The sequence below is a fragment of the Camelus bactrianus genome, chromosome 7, assembly GCF_048773025.1.
Source record: "Camelus bactrianus isolate YW-2024 breed Bactrian camel chromosome 7, ASM4877302v1, whole genome shotgun sequence".
In the NCBI taxonomy this organism is placed as follows: Eukaryota; Metazoa; Chordata; class Mammalia; order Artiodactyla; family Camelidae; genus Camelus; species Camelus bactrianus.
In genome coordinates, this window is record NC_133545.1 from 13,546,404 (window position 1) to 13,571,096 (window position 24,693).

Consider the following 24,693-nt stretch of genomic DNA (forward strand, 5'->3'; position numbering starts at 1 on the left):
TAAAATGAAGAAAGGTTGGGTCAACCATTGGCTCTATGTCATACATTTTCCCCCAATAAATAAGTAAATAAATGAGTACAGTTCTCTTAAGAGTAAACAAGTACTTACAATTTGATTTATTCAGTGATCCTAAGATTGGGCTGATAAACTAACGCATGCATTAAAATTTGGTGTTAGTGCATAAGATACAGAACTTACTCTTCCATTAGTGGTCTTTTGTTCAGGATTTTAAACTCATGGGTATTTAACTTGATGCAGAAAATACCACCCTTCTCTGGAATGGGTACTGAGAGTTTCCCAGATACTTGTAAACCCATTTTTTTTTTTAAAAAAAAGTAGACTTTATTTCTGAAGTCTTTAGGTTCACAGCAAAATTGAGCATAACGTACAGAGAGTTCCCACATACTCCCTGTCTCCACACATGCGTAGCCTCCCCAGCTCTCAACATCTCCCACCAGAGTGTTACATGTGTTACAACTGATGAACCTCCGTTGACATGTTATCACCCAAAGTCTGTGGTTTACATTAATGCTCACTCTTGGTGTACATTCTATAAATTTTGACAAATGTATAATGGCATGTGTCCACCATTATTACTGCATCATAACAGAATAGTCTTACTGCCCTAAAAATCCTCTGTGATCAGCCTGTTCATCCCTTCCCACCCCCAACCACTAGTCTTCTTACTGTCTCATAGTTTTGCCTTTCCCAGAATGTCATACAGTTGGAATCATTCAGTATGTAGCCTTTTCAGATTGGCTTCCTTCACTTAGTAACGTGCATTTAAGCTTCCTCTATGTCTTTGCGTGGCTTGATAATTTAGAAATCCATTTTTAAAGGGGTATTTGATCTGAGCATATCCAAAGTATAATTTACCTCTTCTCTGTATCTCACGTATTGCTTTATAATAATACAAAATTTGAGAAAGAAACTACTTGCTCAACCAGTGAAAAGAGAAATATTTGCTTGTCTTTATAGCACCAGTTTAGCTTGTATCCCTTCTTGATAGAAATGAACATGTCACAAAAGAAATATGACCGCTACATTTGTGTTCCTGTCTGCGTTGGTGGGGAAGAGGAATGGCTTCTTTGCGCGGGGAAACCGCAGAACTCGGCGTTTGTGGTCCATTAGACAGCGGTGCCACCCGAGCGGCAGCCTCTTTCATCAATGATGCTTTATCAGCCTGGCCATGAGGGACTGTTTGTAATCAAATTTTTAAAAAACACTTCAGCTTTTTGTTTTCAGGATGGTTTAAACAGTGCTTTTACAAATATATAGCCAGTGTGTTTTGTGTCAGACAAGCCTGTAATTGAAGCCAAGTGTTTCATCTTTTTTTCTTTTGTGTGTATGTGTATATATATATATACACATATGTATAGTCAGTTTACAATGTTGTGTCAATTTCTGGTGTACAGCACAAGTGTTCCATCTTATATGTCATTTCTTTTTTCTGAGGTTTTGGCAGCCTTTAGGACACCTCTACGTGAATTTTAAAAGGTGCCCAATCCTCGAGGAAAGCTGAGTAATTGTGAATGAACAGCCTGAGCTACCCACGAAGAGCTTTCCAGACCCCCGTGGGCAGCAGCCTCGGCCCCACGCCCACCCTCCAGCTCTCAGATACTCCATGTTCCTCTTCCCAGGGCCATCCAGAGTCAGGCGGGGGGCGTCCAGCGTGGCAGGGTCTGGCAGTCATTAGGGAGCGGGCCGGGGAGGGAAGCGAGCTCAGGGACCCCGGCGCGTGGCCAGCACGAGGTGGCAGTGTGTGTGTGCACGGCCATGCGTGCAGTGTGGGTTTAATAGAGGGGTTTTCTAGAAGGGGGCTCCCTGCTGCCCCATGGCTTCAAAGAGAGCCCTGGAGTCCTGCATTCCCCACACCCTGCTGCCCCCAGCTCTCACCTCGGTAAATCTGGATGGAATGGTGTGGCCCTAGGGGTGGTATACGTCTCCTCTAGTCGCATCTCCCAAGGCAGGTTCTCCGCCCTCTTGACCTGTTCTTGGGCAGGTAATGTGCAGTGTGGGAGAGGAGAGCTATGTTGGGCCATGGGGAGGTGCAGGGAGGCTGCCGGGCCTCTGATCACCAAGGGTGAATCACTCCATACTCCCACAGCTTGAAGCTCTGTGGGGAACTACATCCTGCATCCTGCCTGCCTTCAGCCACCTCAGGTCTGTGGTCCAGACATTGTAAACCCTGAGCACAAGACTACCCTTGGGTTCAAGTTGAAACTGCTCTTTTTTCAAAAATCCACACTCCTTGTGTTAGTTTGCTAGGGTTGCTCTAACAGAGTGCCACAAATGGTGTGGCTAAGACCCACAGAAATGTACGGTCTCGGAGTTCTGGAGGCCAGAAGTCTGGGATCAGCATGTTGGCAGGGCTGGTTCCCTCAGCGGGCTGTGGGGAGAGTCTGTTCCAGGCATCCTCCCAGCTTCCAGTGGCTGCTGACAATCTCTGGGGTTCCTTGGCTTGTGGGTGCATCACCCCAAACTCCACCTTCATCACATGTTGTCTTCCCTGTGTGTGTGTCTGTGTTGAAAATCTCCCTCTTATAGAAGGACAGATTGAATTAGAGGCCCAGTGGAGGTCTATGCCAGGGTGACCTCATCTTAATTAATTATAACGGCCACGGCCCTATTTCCAAATAAGGTCACATTTTGAGGTCCTGGGGGTTAGAATTCCAACATATGAATTTTGGGGGACACAATTCAGCCCATAACAGTCCCTCTCAATTGTTTCATCAGTTTTGACCTGGTAACAGGAATCTCCTAGGTAAAAAGATCTCCTTCAAGGTACAAAGGACAAGACAAATGTTTCAACAAAGAGTTCAACAGATAATTACTGTGGAAATGAAACAAAGACCACCCAACTGAGAACAAGCAAAAGCTATTTATTCAGCCAGTTGGCCACCATCATTACATTTGGTAGAGAGACTCAAAGGCACGCGGGGGTGGATGGGAGGGTTGGGGGGGGTGGGGTGGGAAAGCTTGGTGGTGAAAAGAGGGAAGGTTCCCGGCCTTCAGGTATGCCCCATCGAAGCCCACTGGCATGGGACAGTGTAAGACGGGCTAACTGGGGGTGGTGGGACATCCTCTGTGGTTGGTCAGCGGTACGTTTGGCTTTCTCTGGTTGGTCCTGAGTTGTAAGTAGGGGCAAGAATTGATTAATTAAATTAACTGCAGCTGTCAATTGTTAACCAAATCCTGGTTGTTTGGATCAATTGCTGTGGAGGTTGTTTGACTTCCTGGACTAGTTCCCTAGGGTAGTGGGTTCGCTTCCTGGACTGGTGGCTGTGGATTGTGAGTCAAAGTTCTATTTTTATATATGGTCTGGCCCTCGTCCCTTTGTATAGTTCATCTCTCATCACAGAATCAACTTTTTGGGTAGATCTGCCAGATATTCATTTCCACAAATGACTTAATTATGTATCCTTATAAACTTATGAAAACAATAATTTAAATTCTTCCCAATCTTGAAACCTCAAGTTTTCCCAAGAGCCTCTTTCTTTGTCTTCCCAGCTCTCCTGCTTCACCTGGGTCATCACACAGGTCACGTTCCCGGGTCTCCTCTGATTCACCAACTCATCGGACATTTATTCAGCACTCCCAGACTCTGGGGAGGTGGGAGGAGTCTGAGGTTAGACACAGTCTCTACCTTCAGAGAGACCAGTGAGGAAGGCAAGCAGGTAGATACTATTGTCCAAAGTGCTCAGTTACCAGAGATAAACAAAGCTGGACACTAAGGTGATAAGGGGAGATTTTAGCAAGAAATATAACTTGCAATAGGGAAGTGGGTCCAATATGAACTGAACTCAACTGTACAGCGGTGGCTGGGCATCTTACAGGGAGAATAAGAGAGCAAGGAGGGATGAATGGGGGCTCAGCAGAGTCAAGGAAGTGAGACATCACAGACAGCTGGTCAATGTCCGTGCTGATCAGGCCAGCTCTGTCTGCTAGCGGTCATCAGAGTTAGGATTCTATCCTCCTACAGAGACTGGGAGACAGAGGCCCCATCCTTCCCAATGATTAAGTTTTAGAGGAATGGCTTTCAGGTCCTGAGTTGTAGGAGAAGTAAGTGGATGGATGGATATGTAGGTGGACAGAGAGAGAGAGATGCGGACATCTCTAAGGGACAGAGGAAGGAGTCACACATAAGCCCTTATTAGTAAATGATCCAAGAAAGCGTAGTCAGAGGCCTGCCGTCAGGCATTTTCTAGAACAAAGAGTACATTCTTTTGGTAGCCTGGAGCTTTCTCAGACAGGCATTTTAAGGAGGACTTTGTTAGTGTTTGTTCAAGTCTTTAATGTGACGGGGACAGGGTGGACAAAAGTCATTTGTGTTGAGAGTCTGTAGTTTTTATAGGCCAGGTGGAGGCCTGGGTGAGAAGGCTCGGAGGAGTTTGTCAAGGAGAGAGTCGGTCACCGTGCTGCCCTGGAGGTGAGCACAGGCTGTTGAGTGGGGTGTGCGTGCGTGCGTGCGTGTGTTCGTGCGTGTGTCCATCCAGGGAGGAGGGGATAGCTTGACTTGGAAGATCAATCCCAGAAAACCAAATGAACCCCATCAGGAGAGGGAGAAGAAAAGAGAAGAAGGCAGGTCCAGGGTTATGGGACCTAAAATGTATACAATAAGAGGGCCCCCTTTAAAAAAAATAAATTTATTTATTTTATTGAAGAGGGAAGGTAATTAGGTTTATTTATTTATTTTCAATGGAGGTACTGGGGATTGAACCCAGGACCTCGTGCATGTTAAGCATGCACTCTACCACTGAGCTCTCCCCTCCCCACTTAAGAGGGCCCTCTTTTAAAAGAAGATGCAAAATTAAGTAGCGGGACTGGGATTGGGGGCCTACAAGTAAGGGGGCCCCAAATTTAAGCTTCTCTTGGTTCATGGCAAATCTGCTTATTGGGAAGGGTATGTTCCAGGCTGTGTGAAGCGCAAGAACGAAGGCTTGGAGGATAGAAAGAGAACTGAAATAATTCAGAACTGAGTGTGCACGGAGAACACAGAAGAGGTAAAGCTAGAGAAATTGCCTGGGGGTCAAATTACAGAAGGTCTCATGAGTCAGGTAAGAGTATGGAGTTTTTTACTCTGTCGGCCGTGGGGAGTTGCTGGGGTTTAGGCGGGAAGAGTGACTAGATCACTGATCTATATACTAAAATGATCACTCTGGAAGGAAGTGTGGAGGATGGGCTGAGCCGGGTAAGGCCAGTTATAGACACCAGGTAGACGTTGTCTACAGGGCACTCCTGCTACACGCCAACAAAGACCCACACAACCTCACCGCACGTCTTGTGTATATGTGACTTCCGAACAGAAGCCGGGGCTTCCACAGAGAGAACTGTGCCTCATCAAAAGCATTGCTGGATTGTTCCTTCTCTAAGTTTAATATGCTTACATCAATTTTTGTGGAAAAGAGGCTCAAACTTAGCCTATGATTTGTTTTTAATTAATGTTGTGTGGCATAACATTTCATTTTGAATAGGAATGTATATATTTGTGTGTTTTTTGTCCTTGAGTATCCTGCAACTAAGAAGAAATAGACTTTTTAAATGATGATTTTAAAAGTCAGATGATTGTGTCACACCTTAATGTTTAATATTCTATTTCTACATAGGACATTCTGACAGAGCATTGCCCCGAAATGTGTGGGCTCTGGGTCACACTGTCTGTAACTGTGCTGAGAACAGCATAAGTTACGGAAGCAAAAATTTTTAATGAAAAGTTCAGCTACTGTTAGGCAGGTCCTGCTGCTTTTCACCAGGAAGCTTTTAGTTTGTTCCCTGGATGCTGATCCTTGATTTCCCTGCTCAGCTTTTCCTTTTTGGTTTATTATTGACAGATCTTTGCTTTGCTAGAATAGAGAGATTCCATGCTGGAGCCCAACCTGAGATACAGCATCTGGGAAGCATAACCATCAAATTTTACAAACGTCTTTCTTTCCAGTCTCAGAGAGAAGAAGGATTGTTTGGATCTGATCTAGCCTTCCTTTTGTGAAAGAAAAGCAATTCACAAAATGCCTAAATTTTATTGTGAGGGTGGCAGCAGCTACACATAATTCATTTTAATGTTGTCTAAGAATCTACACGTCGTCCCAGACTGGAAGGGATCTCAGATGCCAGCTGCTGCTCTGACTCTTTGCTCTTTTTTTTTTTTTAAATTGAAGTACAGTTGATTTTCAATGTTGTGTTAGTTTCTGGTGTACAGCAAAGTGATTCAGTCAAACGTGTGTATCTACATATTTTTTCATGATAGGTTATTACCAGATATTGAATATAGTTCTCTACGCTGTACTGTAAGGCCTTGTTGTTTATCTATTTTATATACAGTAGTTTTTATCTGCTAATCCCAAACTCCTAATTTAAGAGTCTCTGCTTTCTGAAGCAGCAAATGCAGTCTTGCCGTGGAGGTCCGATGTAGAAAAGAGGCAAGAGCCCCCTGCTGTGGCTGTAAGGAAGGCCCTCTTGCCCACCCCCTTCCACGTGCACCTCAAACAGTGCTGTGAGCTTTGGTAACCTGGTTCACAACCACTGATTTGATGCAGTTCTTACATCTTCCCCTTAGGAAGCCGATGCTCAGCAAGGTAAAGTGAATCAACCCTGTTCACGATCACCAGCAATAAATCTTAATTTCCCTTCTTTCTTTCTCTTTTTTTAAACCAGTGTTCTGATCACGACTGCACACTGATTTATTTTTAAAATGTTTGCAGATAGTAAATCAAAGTGAGCTCCTTACTGAATCTTTTCATCAAGAAAGAATTAAACCATCCCGTATCGTGGAAACTCTTCCCTTGAATTTCTAAAGAAGTGGAACACGTGCCCATGGGTCTATCCATGACATCACTTGGGACTTACACAGACACTTTTATTCACATGATTATTTAACACTGAGGAACAATTAAATCCATCCTGTTTTACTGATTAAACAACTGAGATTCTGAAACTGGCTCTTCAGAAGGCAGCAAAGCAAGCCAGGGAATCCCTTCAGTTCCCATTGCCGGGGAAATTTATTTACACTTTCTGAAGGAGCAGTTGGGTGGCTTTGAGTCCTTTGCCACCTCTAGATGTTTCTTCCTACTTCAGAGGATTCTCACTTTTCTCTTTTGCATTATGATTATTTAGAGTTTATCCAATCTAAACACATATTTGCTCCCAAAGGGCAGACATGCTTTCATGAAGAAAGAGTCATTGTCCTTCCCTCCTTCTGATGAACCCACCCTCCCCTCCTCCAGACTCCCACTGGAAGAGTCCACAGTGACGGTGACATCCTTGCCCTAAGTGACTCCCTGTGAGACCAGGAACCAAGTGGCTTCTCCAGTAAGTCAGTTATGTCAATCATCGACAGAAAAATGGAGATTCTGAATGCAGAGCGATGAGCATGAATTCATTGAGGGCAAGAGCTCATTAGTTCATTTATTCGTTCATTCATTGGACAAACATTATGAAGAGCTGTCTGTGCCCCCAGAGTGTGAGGAAGCATCAGCGGATGGTGAGGAGGCCTGTTCACAATGGCTGTGCCTCAGAGCATCACAGAAGTGCCCTAAGAGCACCAGCTCCAGGCCCCCCTTAAGACAGGCAGAGGAGGCTCCAGGCACAGCAAGCATTAGAGCTGGACTTTGAGGAATGGCCTTCCTTCTGCAGGTGGAGGTGGAAGACAGCTACCTCAGCAGAGGAAATGGCAGCAGAGGAGTGGAAGATGTCAGGATGAAGGATGGGCAGGTCAGAGCCTCATCCCGGAGGTGCTAGGAGATAGACCTGGGAAGATGGTTGGACGCTTGCAAAGAACTGAGTGCCAGGTTGAGAGGTCCTGGTCATTCAGTGTTACTGGAGGTTGTCAGCAGGGGTGTGACAGCACCTGCAAGCTGCGGGGAGAAGGAAACAGAATATTCCTACAACGGTGTAGGGACGGTGAAGTGAAGGCCAGAACTGGGGAACCCACAGGGAGAATGGGCCAGGATAGCCATGGAAGATACGTTGAGGAAAGGGCAAGAAGCAGGGAGGAAGCCGGGTGTCCAAGGTGCCGCTCATGTTTTGAAATGACAGTGATGCCCTTGACTGAGGTGAGGGACAAAAGACAGTGACTTGTTTTTGGTAAGAAGGTTATGAGTTTAGTTTCGAATGTTGATTGAAAGACGAAGGTGTGTGTTTCTTGTGCTCCACTCCTGGGACCCGAAGAAAGCAATGGGTAAAATACGGGCAATACCCATGGGGACCATCCTGAGAAAGGAGGTTGTCAGGGAGATAATCAGATCATAAAGGACCCTCCCCCCACCCCCGAGTGCCTTTTGAAATTAGGTGTGATGGCAGCACTGGTCTGATCTCGTTCGGATCCCCATTTCCTTCTTCCTTCCCTTTTAAAAGTAACTGAAGCTTAAAGGTGAAAACGACTTTAAAATCATGGAAACCACGTTAGCACTATTGCCTCCCGCTATTAGCCACAGATTGGTGGTGACTGCCATTCTTGGAACTAGGATTCTCAGCCTCATGCTTGCAAGTCCTTGGGCTCATCTGGGGTTAGCTTCATCAGTTTGTCCACACAGAGCAGGATGAGGGTGAGGAACAAGAGACTCCAGCCAACGGCAGCCGCGATCCAGCCGTATTCATCCACTCCTGTGTGGCAACAGCGGGCTGCTTGTGGGCAGAAGTCTACATCTGTTGGGGAAGAGAGAGCAGGAATGGCAGAGCGCATCACCCCTGCCTCTCCTCTCCTCCCCGCCCCCAGCCTTTTCTCTAATTTGCGTAACATCGGGAACTGTAATAACAGGACAGCAAACATTTACTAAAGCACACCACACGCTATGCTAAGTGCTCTACACACGTTACCTTATTTATTCCTCACAAGGTGATGGCACAGTTATTCCTCCTGTTTGACGTGGAGAAACTGAGGCTGTAACCTGCCCAAGGTCATGAGACGGCAGAACTAGAACTCAAACCCAAGTCTGTAGGAGTCCAAAGCCATGTTCTTAACCTTGACGTATTAGCCTATTACCCTCCTTTGCAAGTGCCCAGAACTAAACACATTTGGTCATTCAATGAGGGCAGAATAAAGGGAACCAGAGAGAGTAAAGCAAACTTGCTACTAATTAGATACACATAGCAGTGGTTGCTTTAGGAAGCGCTGGGCTCCTTGCCGCTGGAAGTATTCAAGTAGAGGATGAACAGAAATATTCAAAGGGTACCACAACAAAGCTTCCGCACCCAGCAGAAGTTGGACTGGCTGATTTTTAGGGTCTTTCACAAGCATTTGAACTCAGGACATCTTTGGCAGCAGTCCTGGGGATGGGCCATTAAAGCTACTTGTACCCAAAGACTGTAAGCCTAAATGGGGACCAAGGCCAAGAGAGCTTTGTAGACATGCTTGGCAAACAGTTCTGGGGCGGCGGACAAACCCCATCAGTGCACAGGAAGGCCAGGGAGGCGCTCAGCCACCCGATACCAATTCACAGCAAGCAAGGAGGCTGAAGTGTCCCTCCCAGATCCAGGAAGAGCCCTGGGCTTAGGGAAGTTGCCAGAGGAAGCTTACTGGGGCACTGCTCCAGGGTCTCAAGGTCTGGATGGTAGACGGTCAAGGTTGAATTGCTGCTGCTGCTTGCTTCTGGAAGGAACAATAGAAGATTGTTCAGAAAGCAGGAAAAGCCATGCTCAGGCACAGCATTTGAAATTTTTTTTTTTGAATCACTAGTGCATATTATGAAAGTATTATGGAAGTTTTGGTCTAGGTACATTGAGATGTTATGCAACAAATCTAACCCTCTGTTGTAGACTGAACTGTGTCCCCCAGATCTGCACGTTGAAGTCTTACCCCACAGGAGTGCGATTTTACAGAAATAAGACCATTAAGTCATATGGGTGGGTCCTAATCCAGTAGGACTGGAGTCCCTGTAAGAAGAGGAAGAGGCACCAGGAACGGGGACTCAAAGACCAGGTGAGGACCTGGCGCAGAGGGGCCATCTGTCTGCAAGCCAAGGAGGGAGGCCGCAGGGGACAACAGAGCTGGTGACACCTGGAGCCTCCAGAACTGTGAGAAAATAAGCTTTGTTGTTTCAGCCACCCGGGCTGTGGGATTTCGTTAGGCAGCAAATGAACACACTCCTCTTTTCCTGCCCCTCCCCGTTCTCATCCGGAGATGCTTTACCTTCTTGTCTCATTGCCCTTCAGTCTCTGCATATTCCTAAACACTCTCTTTTAGCTGCTTTCCCTGCAGACAGGTGCATCTATACAAAGGTTTCTCTAGTATATAGTAACACAGTCACTTATAAATCTGGAATGTCTTTTCATAACTATCTTCAATTTCCTTCCAAAACTTGAACACATTAACATTGAAATCTGACCTTAATTCTTTATTTCTGATGATTATGATCACCCATTGTAAGGCAGAGGGTTTTCAAAAAATTTAAACACCCTGCCAACAAGTGGAGAGGTTGCTATAATATGCAGCACTTGGAACTGTCCCTTGACTGATAAGCATGGAGAACAGTGACAACAAGCACTTTAGCAGAAATTTTCAAAGCGGATGGTGAGAGGTTACAGAATTGAACATAAGGATTTCTGCGGGAGAAAAGCCACGACCCAAGTTCCCTAACTGGGAATAAGAAAACAGACTCTGTCCAATACGGTGGCCACCAACCATTGTGGCTGTTCAGGTTTACTTACATTAAATTAAAAATTCAGCTACTTGTCCATATTAGCCACATTCCAAGTGCTCAGTCACCACATGTGGCTAGTGGCTACCATATTGGAAGCACAGCACAGATATGGAACGTTTCCATTATCAAAAACGTTCTGTGAGACAGTGCCAATCTAGGCAGAGCAAGACCAAGAGACAATTTCAAACTATCTTTCTGGAAATTATACTGCTGTTCAATCTGCTTCTTTGGGAATACAAAAAAAAAAAAAAAAAAAAAAAAAAAAGTTTGGAAACTCTCCAGGCCCCACGGACTCTAGGTTAGCATGTCCTTCAGAGGTGCTTGTTGTCACACAGCAGGGCAGGTTCTGAGGGAACTTCATGCTTATGGCTGCTCCGACTAATTTTATGCCACCACCCCCCGCCCCAGCCACTCCAATGTCCTGCTAAAGTATAGTCATTACTTTGATGCAATCTGATTGTTACTGTAAATTATTTACAACTAAATGCCATAGAGCTTGGTCTTTACTTGCTTTGGAAAAATTGATTCCTCAACATTTTAATTTCCCTTGTAACCCAGATCACTTCCTTGACCCTGACTTTCATCTCTCTTCTACCCTAAAATGGAAGTGGTCCCCGTCTGGAGCAAGTGAAAACAACCGAGCTGTTAATGGAACACTGGTGTTAAGTTAAACGGTATGAAACTGCCATTTCTATAGGGCAAACATTATTCACTATCTGCAGTTTTATGTGGTTCAAACTAAATAGCCTAGTTGTAAATTCTGAAGAATTTAAAAATCACCCACCTCCTTCATGAGCAAAGCTAGCCAGGAAACTGGTCCTGCTTACAGGCACTTCCAAAGTAAAGGCTGAGGGGAGGACCTAACCATTCAATGCTGTTGTGCTTGTCAAGTGTTTGAGGCCCTCTCATAAGCAGGGTGCCGCAGGGGTAAACAGAAAGAAAGACAGCACTTATGTGGGGAGGAGTGTAACTGGGAAATAAAAGGAACATGTTAACATTGGTTGAGTGTTTACCATGTGCTGTTTTATTAAAAGCTCTTTACAGGCAGTAACCCTATTTCATCCTTACAATAATCTTGTACATAAGCCACTGTGATTATCCCCATGTTAGAAATGAGGAAACTGGAGCACAGAGAGGGTAAGTAATTTGCTCAAGGACACACAGCTAATAAGTTGATAGAAGCTAGTAAGCTAGTAAGTTAATGGAATTGAGTTTCTTGAGAGCCCAGGCTCTGAGCCTCCACAGGAGAGACCATGAGGATGAGAGAGACAGATACACACTGGAGGGGGGACTGCGAGGATGGATTTCGAGAGAGGGAGAATCTGTCAGGGAGCAGGGCAGACAGTGCTCTGAGCGGGGCTGAGGGGCAAGTTCAAAGCCAGGAGCATGAGACTGTAACTGCGGTCCCTGAGGTGCAGAGCCCAGCCTGGGGGAGCAAGAAGGGGGATGCCACCTAACGGCCCCCTCAGCCTCCACGAGAAAATGGGGCGATAACCTGATATCTCCTGAGCCAGGGCGAGGCGGGAGAGGGTTAAACAGCACAGGGCAGCTTTTGTGTGTTGAGGTTTTGTGCAAGTTGCAGAGGACACAAAAGGTCGGGGAGGGACAGAAGTCCTTAGTGAGAGGAGGAGATGCAAAGGGAGGATGACGACCCCAAAATGTGGGGATGCTGAGAAGGAGCCCTTGAGAAACAGCAACCAAATATGTTAGTTTAGGCCAATTTGGCCACCAGATGGGAGAGACTCTTTGTGGCAAGGGCCGGCAGAGGTGGATGCTCCTGTCTGAGCTGAACTGGTCTTAGGTAAACTTAAGACACACCCCAATCCCACCCTACCCTCTCCCACTTAATCCTTCAGATGAGAAAGAGCTGTTTCCTCTTTCCTTTGTGGGGGACTAACCCCAGCCAAAGAATCCTCCTCCTGCCTTCTTCCCTCCCGCCTCCCCTCCCTCCCTCTTCCCAGGTTGGCCTGGGAATAAAGCCCACAGTTCTACCTGCCAAACCAGCCGAGGGGAAGGAGGCAAAGACCAGGCTGAGGACCAGGGCGGCCCGGGGTGCAGAGCTGAGGTGCTTCATGCCGGAGAGGGAGGCTGCTGTCTGCACCGGCCCCTCAGAGTGTGCATGCGACCCGTCTCGTGGGTGCCGCGTCCCGCAGGAGCTTGAAAACAAGGCTGGCAGAGGTGAATTTCTGCTCTGTGTTTGAGGGAAAAGACAGGGGGTGGAGCAAAGGAAACTGGCTGTCACACCTTGCTCTCACCTGTCTGGGAGGGAAGCTGAGCTCTGCGGGGAGGGGGAGGAAGGGAGAGCGGTTTACATGGTTCTTCCTTAGCTCACATTTTGTCCCTGCTGAGAAAAAAGAGGACAGGAGAGGAGATCTGTGCCCTGCGGGTTTGAAGATAAACTTGTGGTGTCTTCTGTCTACAGGTGTAGCGCCAGATTCCTTAGTCCTTCTAGTCCAATATTTACTGAACCCTTACTGTGTGCACAGCATCCTCCTAAAGTCTGGCCATACCTGCCCTCAAAGGGCTTTCATTACAAACACACGTCATTAAAACACAGAGCAGTGTTTCAGGAAGGACTGGGGAAGGACAAAGCCCTTTGCTTCTCAGCCGCAGGAGGCCTCACTGGCTGGTGGGCGGCTTCGTGAAGAAGATGGCTTTGGATCTGGGCCTTGAAAGATGGACAGGATTTTGACAGGCCAAGAGGAGAAGTGGGCAACGCAGGCAGAAGGGACAGGCGAGCAGAGGCCCAGAGGTAAGAGGTGCTCAGATGTTCACCTTGACGGTGAGGCTGAGCCTCCCCTGGGCCAGGCTAGAGGGATTGAGACAATCAGGAGGCTGAAGGGAGGCTTTGTGAAGATTTGGAACTGAGTAATAGTTTGAATGAAGCTCTGCCTTCCGTCTAAAACATGCATTGAATACCCGACCAGGTATTGAAAGGCGCCAACCCAGGCGTTTGAGACTCAGAGATGATCAAGACCGGATCCTACCTCCTGATTCCTACTCAGTGCAGTGGTGAGAACAGGCAGTGAAGAAAGAACTGGGAGGGATTATGGTAGGCCTCAAATATGGGCATCTTCCCCTGTGATGGGGCATAAAAGACAGAGGGTGAAGTCGGCCTGAGAGCCACAGGGGAGAGAGCCGCAGCTGACGTGAGCTTCCGGCTGGGTATTGAAGTTTGCAGGTGCAGACGGCAGTTGACGGGCCTTTCGAGCAAACACAGGCAGGAGAGTGGTCTGTGCACGTCAGTGGCCTGGGAATGTGCGCTGTGTCCCTGAACGAGGACGGGCCCGGGTGAGAGAGTGAGGGATGAAGTGCAGCTCATTCTGGGCTCGTGGAAGGACACGTGGGCCACGTGTAAGCCCCGAATAAGGACGTCTCGTTGTAACACATCAGCCTGGGAGAGGCACTTTTTCTAATTTGCCCAAAGGTACAAATTAGTGGTGGCCGGATACTCCTGGATTTGGGGGCTGGGGGCAGGAGTGCTTCAGGAAGGCTAGTCTCCAGCAGCGTGCCAGAGTCCGGTTTAGGCCTCCCGCTTGGGTGCATGCTCGGTAATCACTGCGTAGCCGCTGCATCTTAGTCCTTGATGTGGGGGTGGGGGTCTGACAGTCCCCGTCCTCACGGAGCTCGGGGTCCAGTGAGGAAGACGGACCGACAAGTAATGACAACACCATGAAATAAGTGTGGGGAGGAGGGTTGTGGGTGAGAAGACTCAGAGAACATTTCACAGTGGAGGTGGCATTATGACCCGAGACTTGAGAGCCGTGTAGTTCACCAGGCACAGGAGAAGGGGACAGCATGCGCAAAGCCTCTGACACACGAACGTGTGTCCCTTATCTGGGGAGTAATTACTGTCCTTGGAGCATGCAGTGGGTCACGGTGTGTCTGGTTAGACTAAGAACAGATTACAAATGGGCCTGAAGTCTAATAAGGAAGTGGGACTCTACCTTCCAACCGGGGCATCCTGTAAGGCACCTGTAGATGTGGTCACCTTTGTATTTCAGAAAACTGGATGACAGAGGGCAGGCCTGGATTCAGAGAGATCATCTAAGAAGCTGTTGCAGAAATCCCAGATGGAGATCAAGAGAGCCCTGAAATAAGAAGTAGGACTGAAGATAGAGAAAAGAAGGGGTAGAGAAGAGGGAGACAGAATCGAGGGGTGTTCAGGAGGCCAAATCAGCAGAAGGGAGTCCAGGAGAAAGCCCCCAGGATGGAGGCCAGGTTTCCAGCTGCGGTGAGAGGATGGCCATGAGAGGGTGGATTTCCAGGCCCGCCTCTTATTGGCTGAGGGGCCCTGGACAGTTTACTTTATACATCCAAGCCTCTGGTTCTTAATCCAAAGAGTAATGGGACAGTAGCTCCTAGCTCAAGAGTCTGATGATGACTTAGTTAAGTAGTCCGTGGGAAATGCATTGCACAGTGCCGGATGATGGTAAGTACCCAGCAAATGGTAACCAGTATTTTAATAGAAGATTCATCAAAAGTAGAAAGTATGGGAGAAAGGCAGTTTTAGGGAAAAATCATGCCATTTATGTATTGATTTATTTATGTTCTGCCTTGGTCCAAAAAGGGTTTAACGAAGTTTACATACAATTAGTTCAGCTAGATGAAATAAAATAAACGGGAAGAAACGAGGCAAAGAGAAAGTTAGGGCAGGAAATAGGAGATGGGTCCCTGAGTGGGTTTAGAGCCCAAAACGGCACGCATGTTTTCTCAGCTTTCTGGCAGCCAGTGCGAAGAGCATAGCATGGTCACATACGTGACTCATGGGGGCATGAGACGAAAACGGCAGGGGAAGCCCAACTGCTCTCGATACCAAAACCAGAGAGGAATTTTCCCCGTGGGTCCCCACGGGGGCAATATTACTTAATGAGATGAACACTTTCTCCTATTTTTTCTCCTATCTTTTGATCTCTGTTCTTGACATTTTCCTCACTGTACACCCTGCAGTGAGCTTCACAGATGGGCTGATTTATACAATTCTCACTGGAGATAACAGCAGTGTGTTGGGCCTATGGGATTTTCAAGGGTCCCCCAGACGTTTGAGACCTGAAAAAAAATGTTCTCAGATCAAAATATGAACAGCAACAAAACCTGTGCAATCAAAAAAAAATTTTTTTTTTCCAAAGTGAAGTTACACAATTCATTTCAAACATGTAAACAGAGAAAACTTAATGTAGGATGTTGAGCGCATTTTGATAAGTTTGATGTGAGCAGAGCATGTCCCTCCAAAATGATGACAGCCTGGGACAGAGATTCTGAAAACAGCCCTGCCTAGGGTTGCTGTGATGCTGGTTTGAAGTGCAGGCACCCACCTAAGCCGACAGCATCATATCACATCACACAGTGGAAAGAATTCTGGGAAGCAGTGAATGCGGAGGGGACGGGTAATGATCTGTCCCCACCCTCTTTCTGTTTAATACATTGTTCTTTGATTTGGGACTGCCTTAGATTAAGTGTTTGCAAGTCAATTTAAAAGACAAGCATTCTCTTATCACCAGATGAAAGGATTTTAGTATCCTAAAATAGGATGGACTTGACTGGTCTCTGAGATTTTGTTTTTGTTTTTGTTTTTTTCCTTTCCTTTTTCGGGGGTGGGGAGGAGGTAATTAGGTTTACTTATTTATTTAGTTTTAGAGGAAGTACTGGGGATTGAACCCAGGTCCTCTTGCATGCTAAGCATGCTTTCTGCCACTTGGGCTATACCCTCCCCTCTTTGATGGGTCTCTGAGAACTCAGTAGTTGTCAATGGAAGGACTGCATGGTGGCTGTTCTCCAAGTGTCACCATCATTAGCTGTCTTTTTTAACAGGTCTGTAACTAAAACTCTAGGCAGCTGGTTACCTCACCTCCACTAGTAAGTTTTTCATGCATTTTTACATCAGGTTTGCTTTGCAAAGGGCACCAGGAAGTTGTATTGCTCAAAGCTAGACGTTCTGCAGAAGCTTTCTCAAGCTTTCTTTTTTCTTTTTTAATGGTTGAGGAAGGTGTTTGATTACACATACTTTAAAAACAGTCCAGGCTAAAATGTCTCTGACCAGGCTCCGTGCTGGGGTCGGTGTGGCCAAGACCGTGGAGTTCTAAGGCTCTCACTGCCTCCCATTTTGTCTGTTTTCCCTGATATAATTTCATTTGAAAAAGAGAGGGAGCCAAGCGTTTCCTGGGCAAAATGATTGAAAACCAGCATTCCGTGGCCTGGAAGCGCATCCGCCTACGGGAACGACATTTTCTGTGAGGAAGCGTCCCTTGTGATTCTGATCTCCCTCTCTACCTGCCTCCCCACCTCTGGGAAGAGATCACTGGCTTGGAACTCGGGGTACTTATTTCTCATTCATCCACTCGGAGGAGAGTCGCGGCCCTGACCGCTCCTGTGCCCACTGGTCCCTATCTTCCCAGCAGAGATGGGGTCTGTGGCTCTCCCTGCGTGGGGCTTTGTCGGAATCTGTTTTCACAAAATAATGTCAGTCTCTAGTTGCTCGTAGGACTGAAACATCTAGACCTCCCCCTAAGCAGCACTTTGTGGAGAAGCTTAACCTGCCGTTCAGTTATGGGTGCATGATTTGGAGGAAGTGAGGAGAACTACACAGAGTCCGATCTGAGATCATGTCATAGAGCTGAGAGAAGGAACAAGGTGACCAAGGCCTGGAACCCACCCTTTGGAACCAATTCTGAGCGGTTCCAGGGGTGAGTCATTCGATTTGCTCTTAACCCACAGTTGCGCTAGGGGGCGGTGGGGATGGTGGGCCGGTGGCCAGGACAGAGGTGGGTTTAACAAAACACTTCCTCTTGGCTGAGACCATCTTCCCCCGGGCTTGGATCTCCTTATCACAGAAGTGTATTTCTGTCTGAATTTTCAAGCATATGGAGGTTTCCCAATTACCTCTTTGGTACTGATGTCTAACTTCATTGCATTGAGCTCTGCAAACACACTTCGATGATTTTTATTTTTTGATATTCATTAAGAACCATCACATGGCCAATTTTTATAAATGCTTGGCAGTGCTTGAAAAGACTATGCTATGCAGTTGTGGGGTTCAGTATTCTGTATAAGTCTGTTAGGTAAAGACTGCTGATTGTGTGGTTCATATCTTCTAAAAATATATTTTTAAATCCATTGAATACTGAGACAGAGATTGTTGGATTCCTCTTTTCCTTGTAGTCCTGTCTATTTTTGTACTGAGTATTTGAAGTTGTCATTAGGCTTCATACAAATACAGAATTATGACACCTTCCTGATGAACTGAACCTTCTTTAAGAAATAATTTTGTGACATTCCTCTTAATCTCTAGGAATGTTGTTCTGTGATAAAATTTACCTGGTCTGTTATTGCTACAGCTCTCCCACCTTTCTTTTGCTTAATTTTGCATGTACATCATTTTCCATCATTTCTTTCAACTTCAGTAAGTCCTTATTATATTTTAGATGTGTACCTTATAAAAAACATGATGTTGGATTTTGAAAAACCCACTGACAATCTTTGTCTTTAATTTGGCCACTGGATCTATTCACATGGACTGTATTTACTGATTGGCTTAGGGTTTTTTTTAATTGAAGTATAATCAATGTACAATGTTATGTCAATTTCTGGTGTACCGCATAATAGTTCAGTATATACATGCAGATATTTGTTTTCATATTCTTTTTCATTATGGGTCACTACAAGATAAATACAGTTCCTTGTGCTATACAGTATAAACTTGTTTGACTGGCTTAGGTTTTGAATCTGCCATCTTACCAAGTGCTCTCTGGTTTTCCCATCTGTCTTATGTTCCTTTTTTTACCCCCTCACTACATTTGGACTGAGTTGATTATTATTCCATTTTTTTTTTTTTAGAGATTACAGCATGCATTCTGATCTCATCAAAGTCTAATATTAATCGATACTTTTATTGTCTTCATAGATACTGCAAAGACTTTGGGAATTCACTCCTGATTTTCATACCATTATGGTCACATATTTTTAACTATACACATACTTTTTAACTCAGCAGGTCACTATTACTGTTTAATAAAGTGAATGTTTAAATTTATCCAGATATTTGCCAACCTATTGTTCTTCACTCCTTTCTGCAAGTCTGGTCTTTGATGTGCCATCATTTTCCTTCTCCGTGAAGAACACCTTTTAGGATTCCCTCACTGGAGTGTTTGTCTGTCTGGATGGATAAGTTTTCATTCTTGAAGATGTTCTCCAACAGTATTTTTACTGGGTGTAGAATTCTAGGTTGACAGATATTTTCTTTCAGTGCTTTAAATATATTTTTCTATTTCTTTTAACTTTCCTGGTTTCTGTTGAGAGCTGTCCATCTGATTGGTGCTTCCTTGTAGGTAATCTGTCTCTTTTTTAATTTCACTGTTTCTAAGAGTTTTGCTCTGTCTTTGGGTTTCAGCGGTTTTATTCTGATGGGCTCAGGTATGGGTTTCTTTTTATTTGCCTCGCTTGGGGTTTGTAGACAATTGAATGTGGGATCTGATGTCTTTCATCAGTTTTGAAAAGTTCTCAGCCATCAAATACTGCTTCTGTGCCATTCTTTTCTCTCCTTCTGGGACTCCAGTTACATGTAAGTTAGGCTTTTCCACTGAATCCTCTCATTCTTTGCCCTCTTCTTTATTCTCCATTCTTCTGTTTTCATGCGCTTTATTCTGAATATTTTCTTCTGCCCTTTTATTAACTCTCTTGTCATCTGTGTCTGATTCACTTTATAACTACTCATTGGGTTCTTAATTTCAGTTATTTTAGCGTTAGTTCTAGAATTTTCATTTTGTATCTTAAAAAATAACTTTCTGTTATTCAGTCTTGTTTTTCATCTTCACGAACAGAGTGAAGATAAATTTTTTTTAATCTGTGTCTGATAACTTCAATATTTGCTCACCCCCATTGGTCTGTTTCTATTAATTATTTCTGCTGCTTTTCCTTCATGTTGTTGTGTTTCCTCACGTACCTGGTTATATTCTACTGTGTGAAAAATTGTAATTATAGACAATTGCTTGTAGAAATAACTTGAGTCCTAGGATCACCTAGGATGAGGCATAATCTTTTTTTTTTTTTGGTTGCTTCAGTCAGGTGCTTGGGACCACAACAGTCTGCCATCCTGTCAATCCAGTCTCAGTAACTGAGATGATTTGTATGTAGCTAAGTTGTAGACTTTGTTAGGTTCAGCTTATTTTGGCCACCTTTCCTTCTAATGGCTCTTGGGAAATTATTCCCCAAAGAAATAATCATACACACGAAATGTACATCCAAGATTCTCCATCTCAACATCACAATATTTGTGAAAATAAAAGTTTAGAAGCCTCCTATAATGGGATATAATGTTTAATTCTAAAATGATGTTTTAGGATAATGGTTATTATTTGGGAAAACACCTGCTATATAACATAAAGCAGAAAAAGCAGGATATAAAACTGTATATTAAATATGTTTCCAGTATTATAATACAAAGAAAAAGTTTTGAAAAATATCCTCCCCAAGATGTTAGCAGTGGTCATATCTAGAATTACACTTTGAGGTGATTTTTATTTTCTTCTTTATACTTTTTTTTTTTTTGATGTCTTTCAGATTCTCTACAATGAATGTGTTTTATAATTAGGAAATAAAATCAAGTTAATATATTTTTTAAAAGAGTAGTTCACAGGAAAGCAATGCAATCACAGAGCAGATAGGCTGGAGTTTACAGGATCTGTCTGATTGCCTGGGAAAAACATTCAATATCAGTAAATCTTTTCCATTAAAAAAAATCTTAATTAAGTTTCAAGTTGCATATGGTGCAGAGAACTGCTTATTGACAGCCTCTGTTCCTGGGGTGCCCAAGATATATAACAGAATGTACAAGACACACCCACAAATGTTCAGGACAAAAAGAAGACTAGAAATAAGATATGGAAAAAGAAAACATAGAATCTCCATGTTAGAAAGGCACCTAGAGGCCACCTAGGCCAGTCTTTTACCTTATAAGAATTCTCCCCTACAAAGAAAATGGTAGTTAATAGTTTGGTATTGCTGCATTTGACCTCTCAAGGTCATTACTTGGACTTCGTTAAATGCCTCAAGTGACAGGTTTCTTACTAACTTTTAAGGCAGTCATTTCCACCGTGGGATAGCTCCAACTGTGAGAAAGTTAGTGAGTTACTAGCCTCAAACAGGTAAGGGCATTTTAAGGTGAAGTTAATGAATGGTTGGAGGGGAGGTCCTGTTCAGCTCCAAGCCCCGTGATTGGTAATTCAGTTCCCAGTCTTACCATTTGTGCAAAATGCTTCTGTTGGCACAACAGTGCTTGTGGTTAAGCTCCTTTTCTTGTTTAATAAACAGAGATGTGTGTTCTCAGAAAGTAATTTTAAGCTAAGGTTTTTGGGAAATAAGCTGCATGTTTTGATCAACACTCAGCTGAGTTTTCTTTTCCAGTTCTGTCCACATGCAGCTAAAAAGGACCAGGCAGCTGAGTGAGAGATGGTTGGTTCTCTCTTCCCAGCATCTGACGTCTCTCCTCTGTGGCCTCCAGCCTCTTCTAGAACTTTCCTTTACTCACTTTTTCTCATCTCTCTGTCCAGGCTGCCCGTGGCCCCTGAGGGGCCAACACAACCAACCCTGAGCCAGGAGTCTTGGATTCTAGTGTTCTTGTGTAAGGTGATGTGACCTTGGTGGAAGTCACATCACCTTACTGATGATGTTACCCAGGAGATATGGCAGGTGGGTCTCTGGGAGGGGGACAGAGGGAGGAAAGTCCAGAGAAACGCTCCTTTCAATCCTACGGGGGAAGACCTTTGTCTGGGCTCCTCAGGACTCCCCAGAGGGGGTAAATTATCCCCAGAAGGGGTTCTGCTACATACTCTGCCTACACAAAGGTTGTTAAGTCCTGTGAGAAACAAACTGGAAAGCTGCAGGGATAAAGCAAAAACCCTGTGTCAGGAGCCCTGTGTTCTGCGTGCAGTTCTGTCAGTAGCTGTGTGACCATAGGCCAATCCCTTCACCTCCCTGGGCCTGTTTCTTTCTCTCTAAAGTAAAGGGGTTGGATTAGATCTCTAAGTTCTTCCAGGGGCACAGTTCTATGACTCTGTGCTCAATATAGTATATTAAATGGAGAAAGAAGAGAAATGAGCTAGTAAAGTATTTTTTTTTAAAAAAGTAGACATAGAAATCATACTGGAAAGAAACTCTCTAATAGAATTTAGGGTAAATATTATCACAGAAAAGACAAATAACCAGGGAGGTGCTCCCCAGTGAAAAACTTGGAGATGCAATGGGTAAAATCCATGCTCGACAAACTTAGGAGTGTTCTGTCCTCTTCAGGATGAAACTTCTTTTTCCTAAATCGCACTTCCGGTCAGTCTGAGACTTGCATTGAAGACAGGAATCAAAGGGATGTAAAGTGGCTGTGCTCTGGGGAGAAGGGAAACAGAGAGCAAGCCCGGCGTTGAGCTGGAGGAAAGGGAGCCAGAGGCTCCATGATGGAGGGTCTCCCTAGGAACGAGGTGGCCGTGTGCTGAGCAGGGAAGTGGGCTGGGGTGGAGGGTGGAGAAGAGTGTAGGTGTTCCTGAGAGCCACCAGGTGGTGGTGGTGGGGGGCCCTTTCTCAGGCCATGATCTAGAGGACAGAAAGATGTAGAATAGCAGTGAGGGTCAAAGTGACATTGGATGGCACCATTGTGCACTAAGAACCATCACAGGAGAAGGTCTGTGGCCAGGAGTGGGGATGTTCATGGCAGGGGATGGTCCTGGTTCTAGCACACATAATATTGTCCTCAGTGTGCTGATAACATAAACTCGTCAACTCATGAATGTTACTGTCCACAAGTTGCATCTGATTGTGTGTGAAGTTGAATATCATTCTTTCTTTTTGGCAACCTCAGATCATTCTCTTTCTGTCTCTAGTGCTTTATCCTTTAGAGCCCATTGTGAAGGCTCGTGGATGGTGGACTCAGTGTCTGGCCTCTGGTGGAGAAGGGCTAGGTAAGTGGTTGGTAAAATCAATTCTTTGAATGAAGGCAATTTGTCTGGAATTCAGTTCAGAAAAATTAGACCTTGCTTTTAGAAAATCAAGTTGTTACTTTTGCAGCTTACCTTTTTTTTTTTTTAATTTATGGCTTAAATTTCTTGCAAGCATGTTGGCTTGCTCTCCAGTTTTCCCTTTCCATTCTTTAAATTCTGATGATCTCCTGTAAACTGATCTTGTACAGCTGAGCATGTGGTATCATCCTAATCCTGGGTGCAAGGATTTGGGAACAAAGGAGGCCGTTTGTTTAAAGGAATGCCTACTTTGAAGAGGTCTAAGTGGTGTGCTTCCCTCTTCGGCTCTGCAAGAGCTGTTTCATAGAAAGTCTTCAGGGCAGGAAAGTGTTTTGCCAGAAACCAGCATGGACAAGTGTGGAGTGGCCGCAAACTGGCATCGGGCCCCAGACTTGTGTAAAGAATGGGGACAGTGGTATTGAACATCCAGTGTCAAAAGCAGCGTTCATTTGGATCCTATATGGAATTGATTCTGCTCTAAGAGGGTGGTTTCTCTCAAGACCTAATGCCAAATGTAAGTGTTAATGAGGGTCTTGAAAGTCTATTAAAATACATAGTATTTAATGATTAATAGGAGAATGACTTGCTTAGTGAAAAAGTCAGTGACACAAATAATTACAGAAATGCGAGCATACTGTCCGGCTTTGGTAAGTCATTTAGTCTCCCCATGCCTCCGCTCCAGCCAGTGGGTTGGACTGAATCTCTGTCTCTTTCAGCGAGTGACTGGAAACCCTTTAGGGCCAGAGCCGAGCCTGGCTCCTCTCCCACTTTCTCCTCTCCCTTCGCGGTGGGGAGCCCCAGCACTGCTAGAGAGTTTCCGAGGTTTACTTTGGTTTTAGACTGACTTGGACTGCGGTTGTTCACATTTTCCCTCTTCCAGCTGTCTGTGACTCCTCAGTGCTGTGAAAAGTTACCTGTAAAATACAGCACTCAGTCAGGAAACTTCCAGAGAAATATAAGTGATATCTTTGTATGGTTCAAAGAGAGTGTCTCAAATGTACAGAATGGATGAGAAAAAGTGGATGTCGCCATTTTTTTAAATGTGCTGTGTAACCAGAGCTCACAGAGTTCTTTTGGCTTGTCAACTGTCCCTTCCCTTGAAAAATAAATGAAACCATCCTGTGACACTTCATTTTCTCATCACCTGCTACCCTGCCCTTCTTCCTTTCAACAGCCTGATAGTTTGAAAGAATTGTTGCTCCCTGTGGTCTCCTCACCAGCCACTGACTTCCTAACATCACAGTCTTTACTTTGAATTCTGCCCCTTTCATTCCACTGAAGTAGGTCCATCGGGGTCACCAGGAACCTCCATATGCTTCTCAGGCCTCCTCTTCCACAACCAACCCATGGTTCTTGAGACATTTTCTTCTCTTGAATTCTCTCCTTCAGATGATCCTTCTCCCTCTCTGTTTCTGGTCCGTCTCCTCTGTCCCGTCTTGAAACCTTGAATTCTCCCATGTTCAGACCTGACTTTATTGCTTCCCCTTTGTGACAGGCTGAATTGTGTCCCCCACCAAATTCTCATGTTGAAGTCCGCACCCCAGTCCCTCAGAATGTCACCTTACTTGGAAACAGGGTCTTTGCAGAGGTAATTAGTTAAGATGAGGCCACACTCATACTGCAGTAGGCTGGGCCCTTACTCCAATATGTGTGGTGTCCTTGTAAGAAGGAGAGATTTGGACATAGACACACACATGTGAAGTTGAAAGCAGAGATCAGGTGATGCTTCTACAAGGCAAAGAACCCCAGAGATTGCCAGCACACCACCAGAAGCTGGGTGAGAGGCATGGAACAGACTGTCTCTCACAGCCCTTAGAAGGAATCAACCCTGCTGACACCTTAATCTTAGGCTCTAGCCTCTGGAACAATTAGATGAGAAATTCTGTTGTTTAAACTACCCAGTTTGTGGTATTGGCAGCCTAATACACCCCTCTATCCCCTCCCCAGGCCAGTTCCAATGTTTTGGTCCACATGCCCCTTTATACTCTTAAAAATTAACAGCCCCAAAATATTCTGGCTTATGCGGACTCTATCTACTGATATTTACCACAATAGAAATT

General features: G+C 45.0%; 2 protein-coding genes across 7 annotated transcripts in view; one reads left to right on the forward strand and one right to left on the reverse strand.

Moving 5' to 3' along the window:
• Nucleotides 1–6,832: 6,832 nt before the first annotated feature.
• On the reverse strand, nucleotides 6,833–12,761 carry LOC123614669 (transmembrane protein 213). Its single transcript, XM_074366968.1, has 3 exons — nucleotides 12,627–12,761; nucleotides 9,512–9,583; nucleotides 6,833–8,640 (listed from the first exon to the last, which is right to left on the reverse strand). The coding sequence occupies exons 1-3, from the start codon at nucleotides 12,706–12,708 to the stop codon at nucleotides 8,471–8,473; spliced, it is 324 nt and encodes a 107-aa protein (XP_074223069.1). The 5' UTR covers nucleotides 12,709–12,761; the 3' UTR covers nucleotides 6,833–8,470.
• Nucleotides 12,674–24,693, forward strand: part of ATP6V0A4 (ATPase H+ transporting V0 subunit a4) — a 70,235-nt gene continuing 58,215 nt past the window's right edge. Inside the window, exons 1-2 of one of the 6 annotated variants that reach the window (XM_045510998.2) lie at nucleotides 12,682–12,812; nucleotides 22,499–22,576. The gene's annotated coding sequence lies outside the window, so the exon portion shown is untranslated. Of the gene's footprint in view, nucleotides 12,813–13,253; nucleotides 13,387–14,958; nucleotides 15,067–21,263; nucleotides 21,318–22,498; nucleotides 22,577–24,693 lie in introns of those variants that run through there. The other 5 variants (XM_010947485.3, XM_045510999.2, XM_010947488.3 and 2 more) reach the window with 5 other exon arrangements.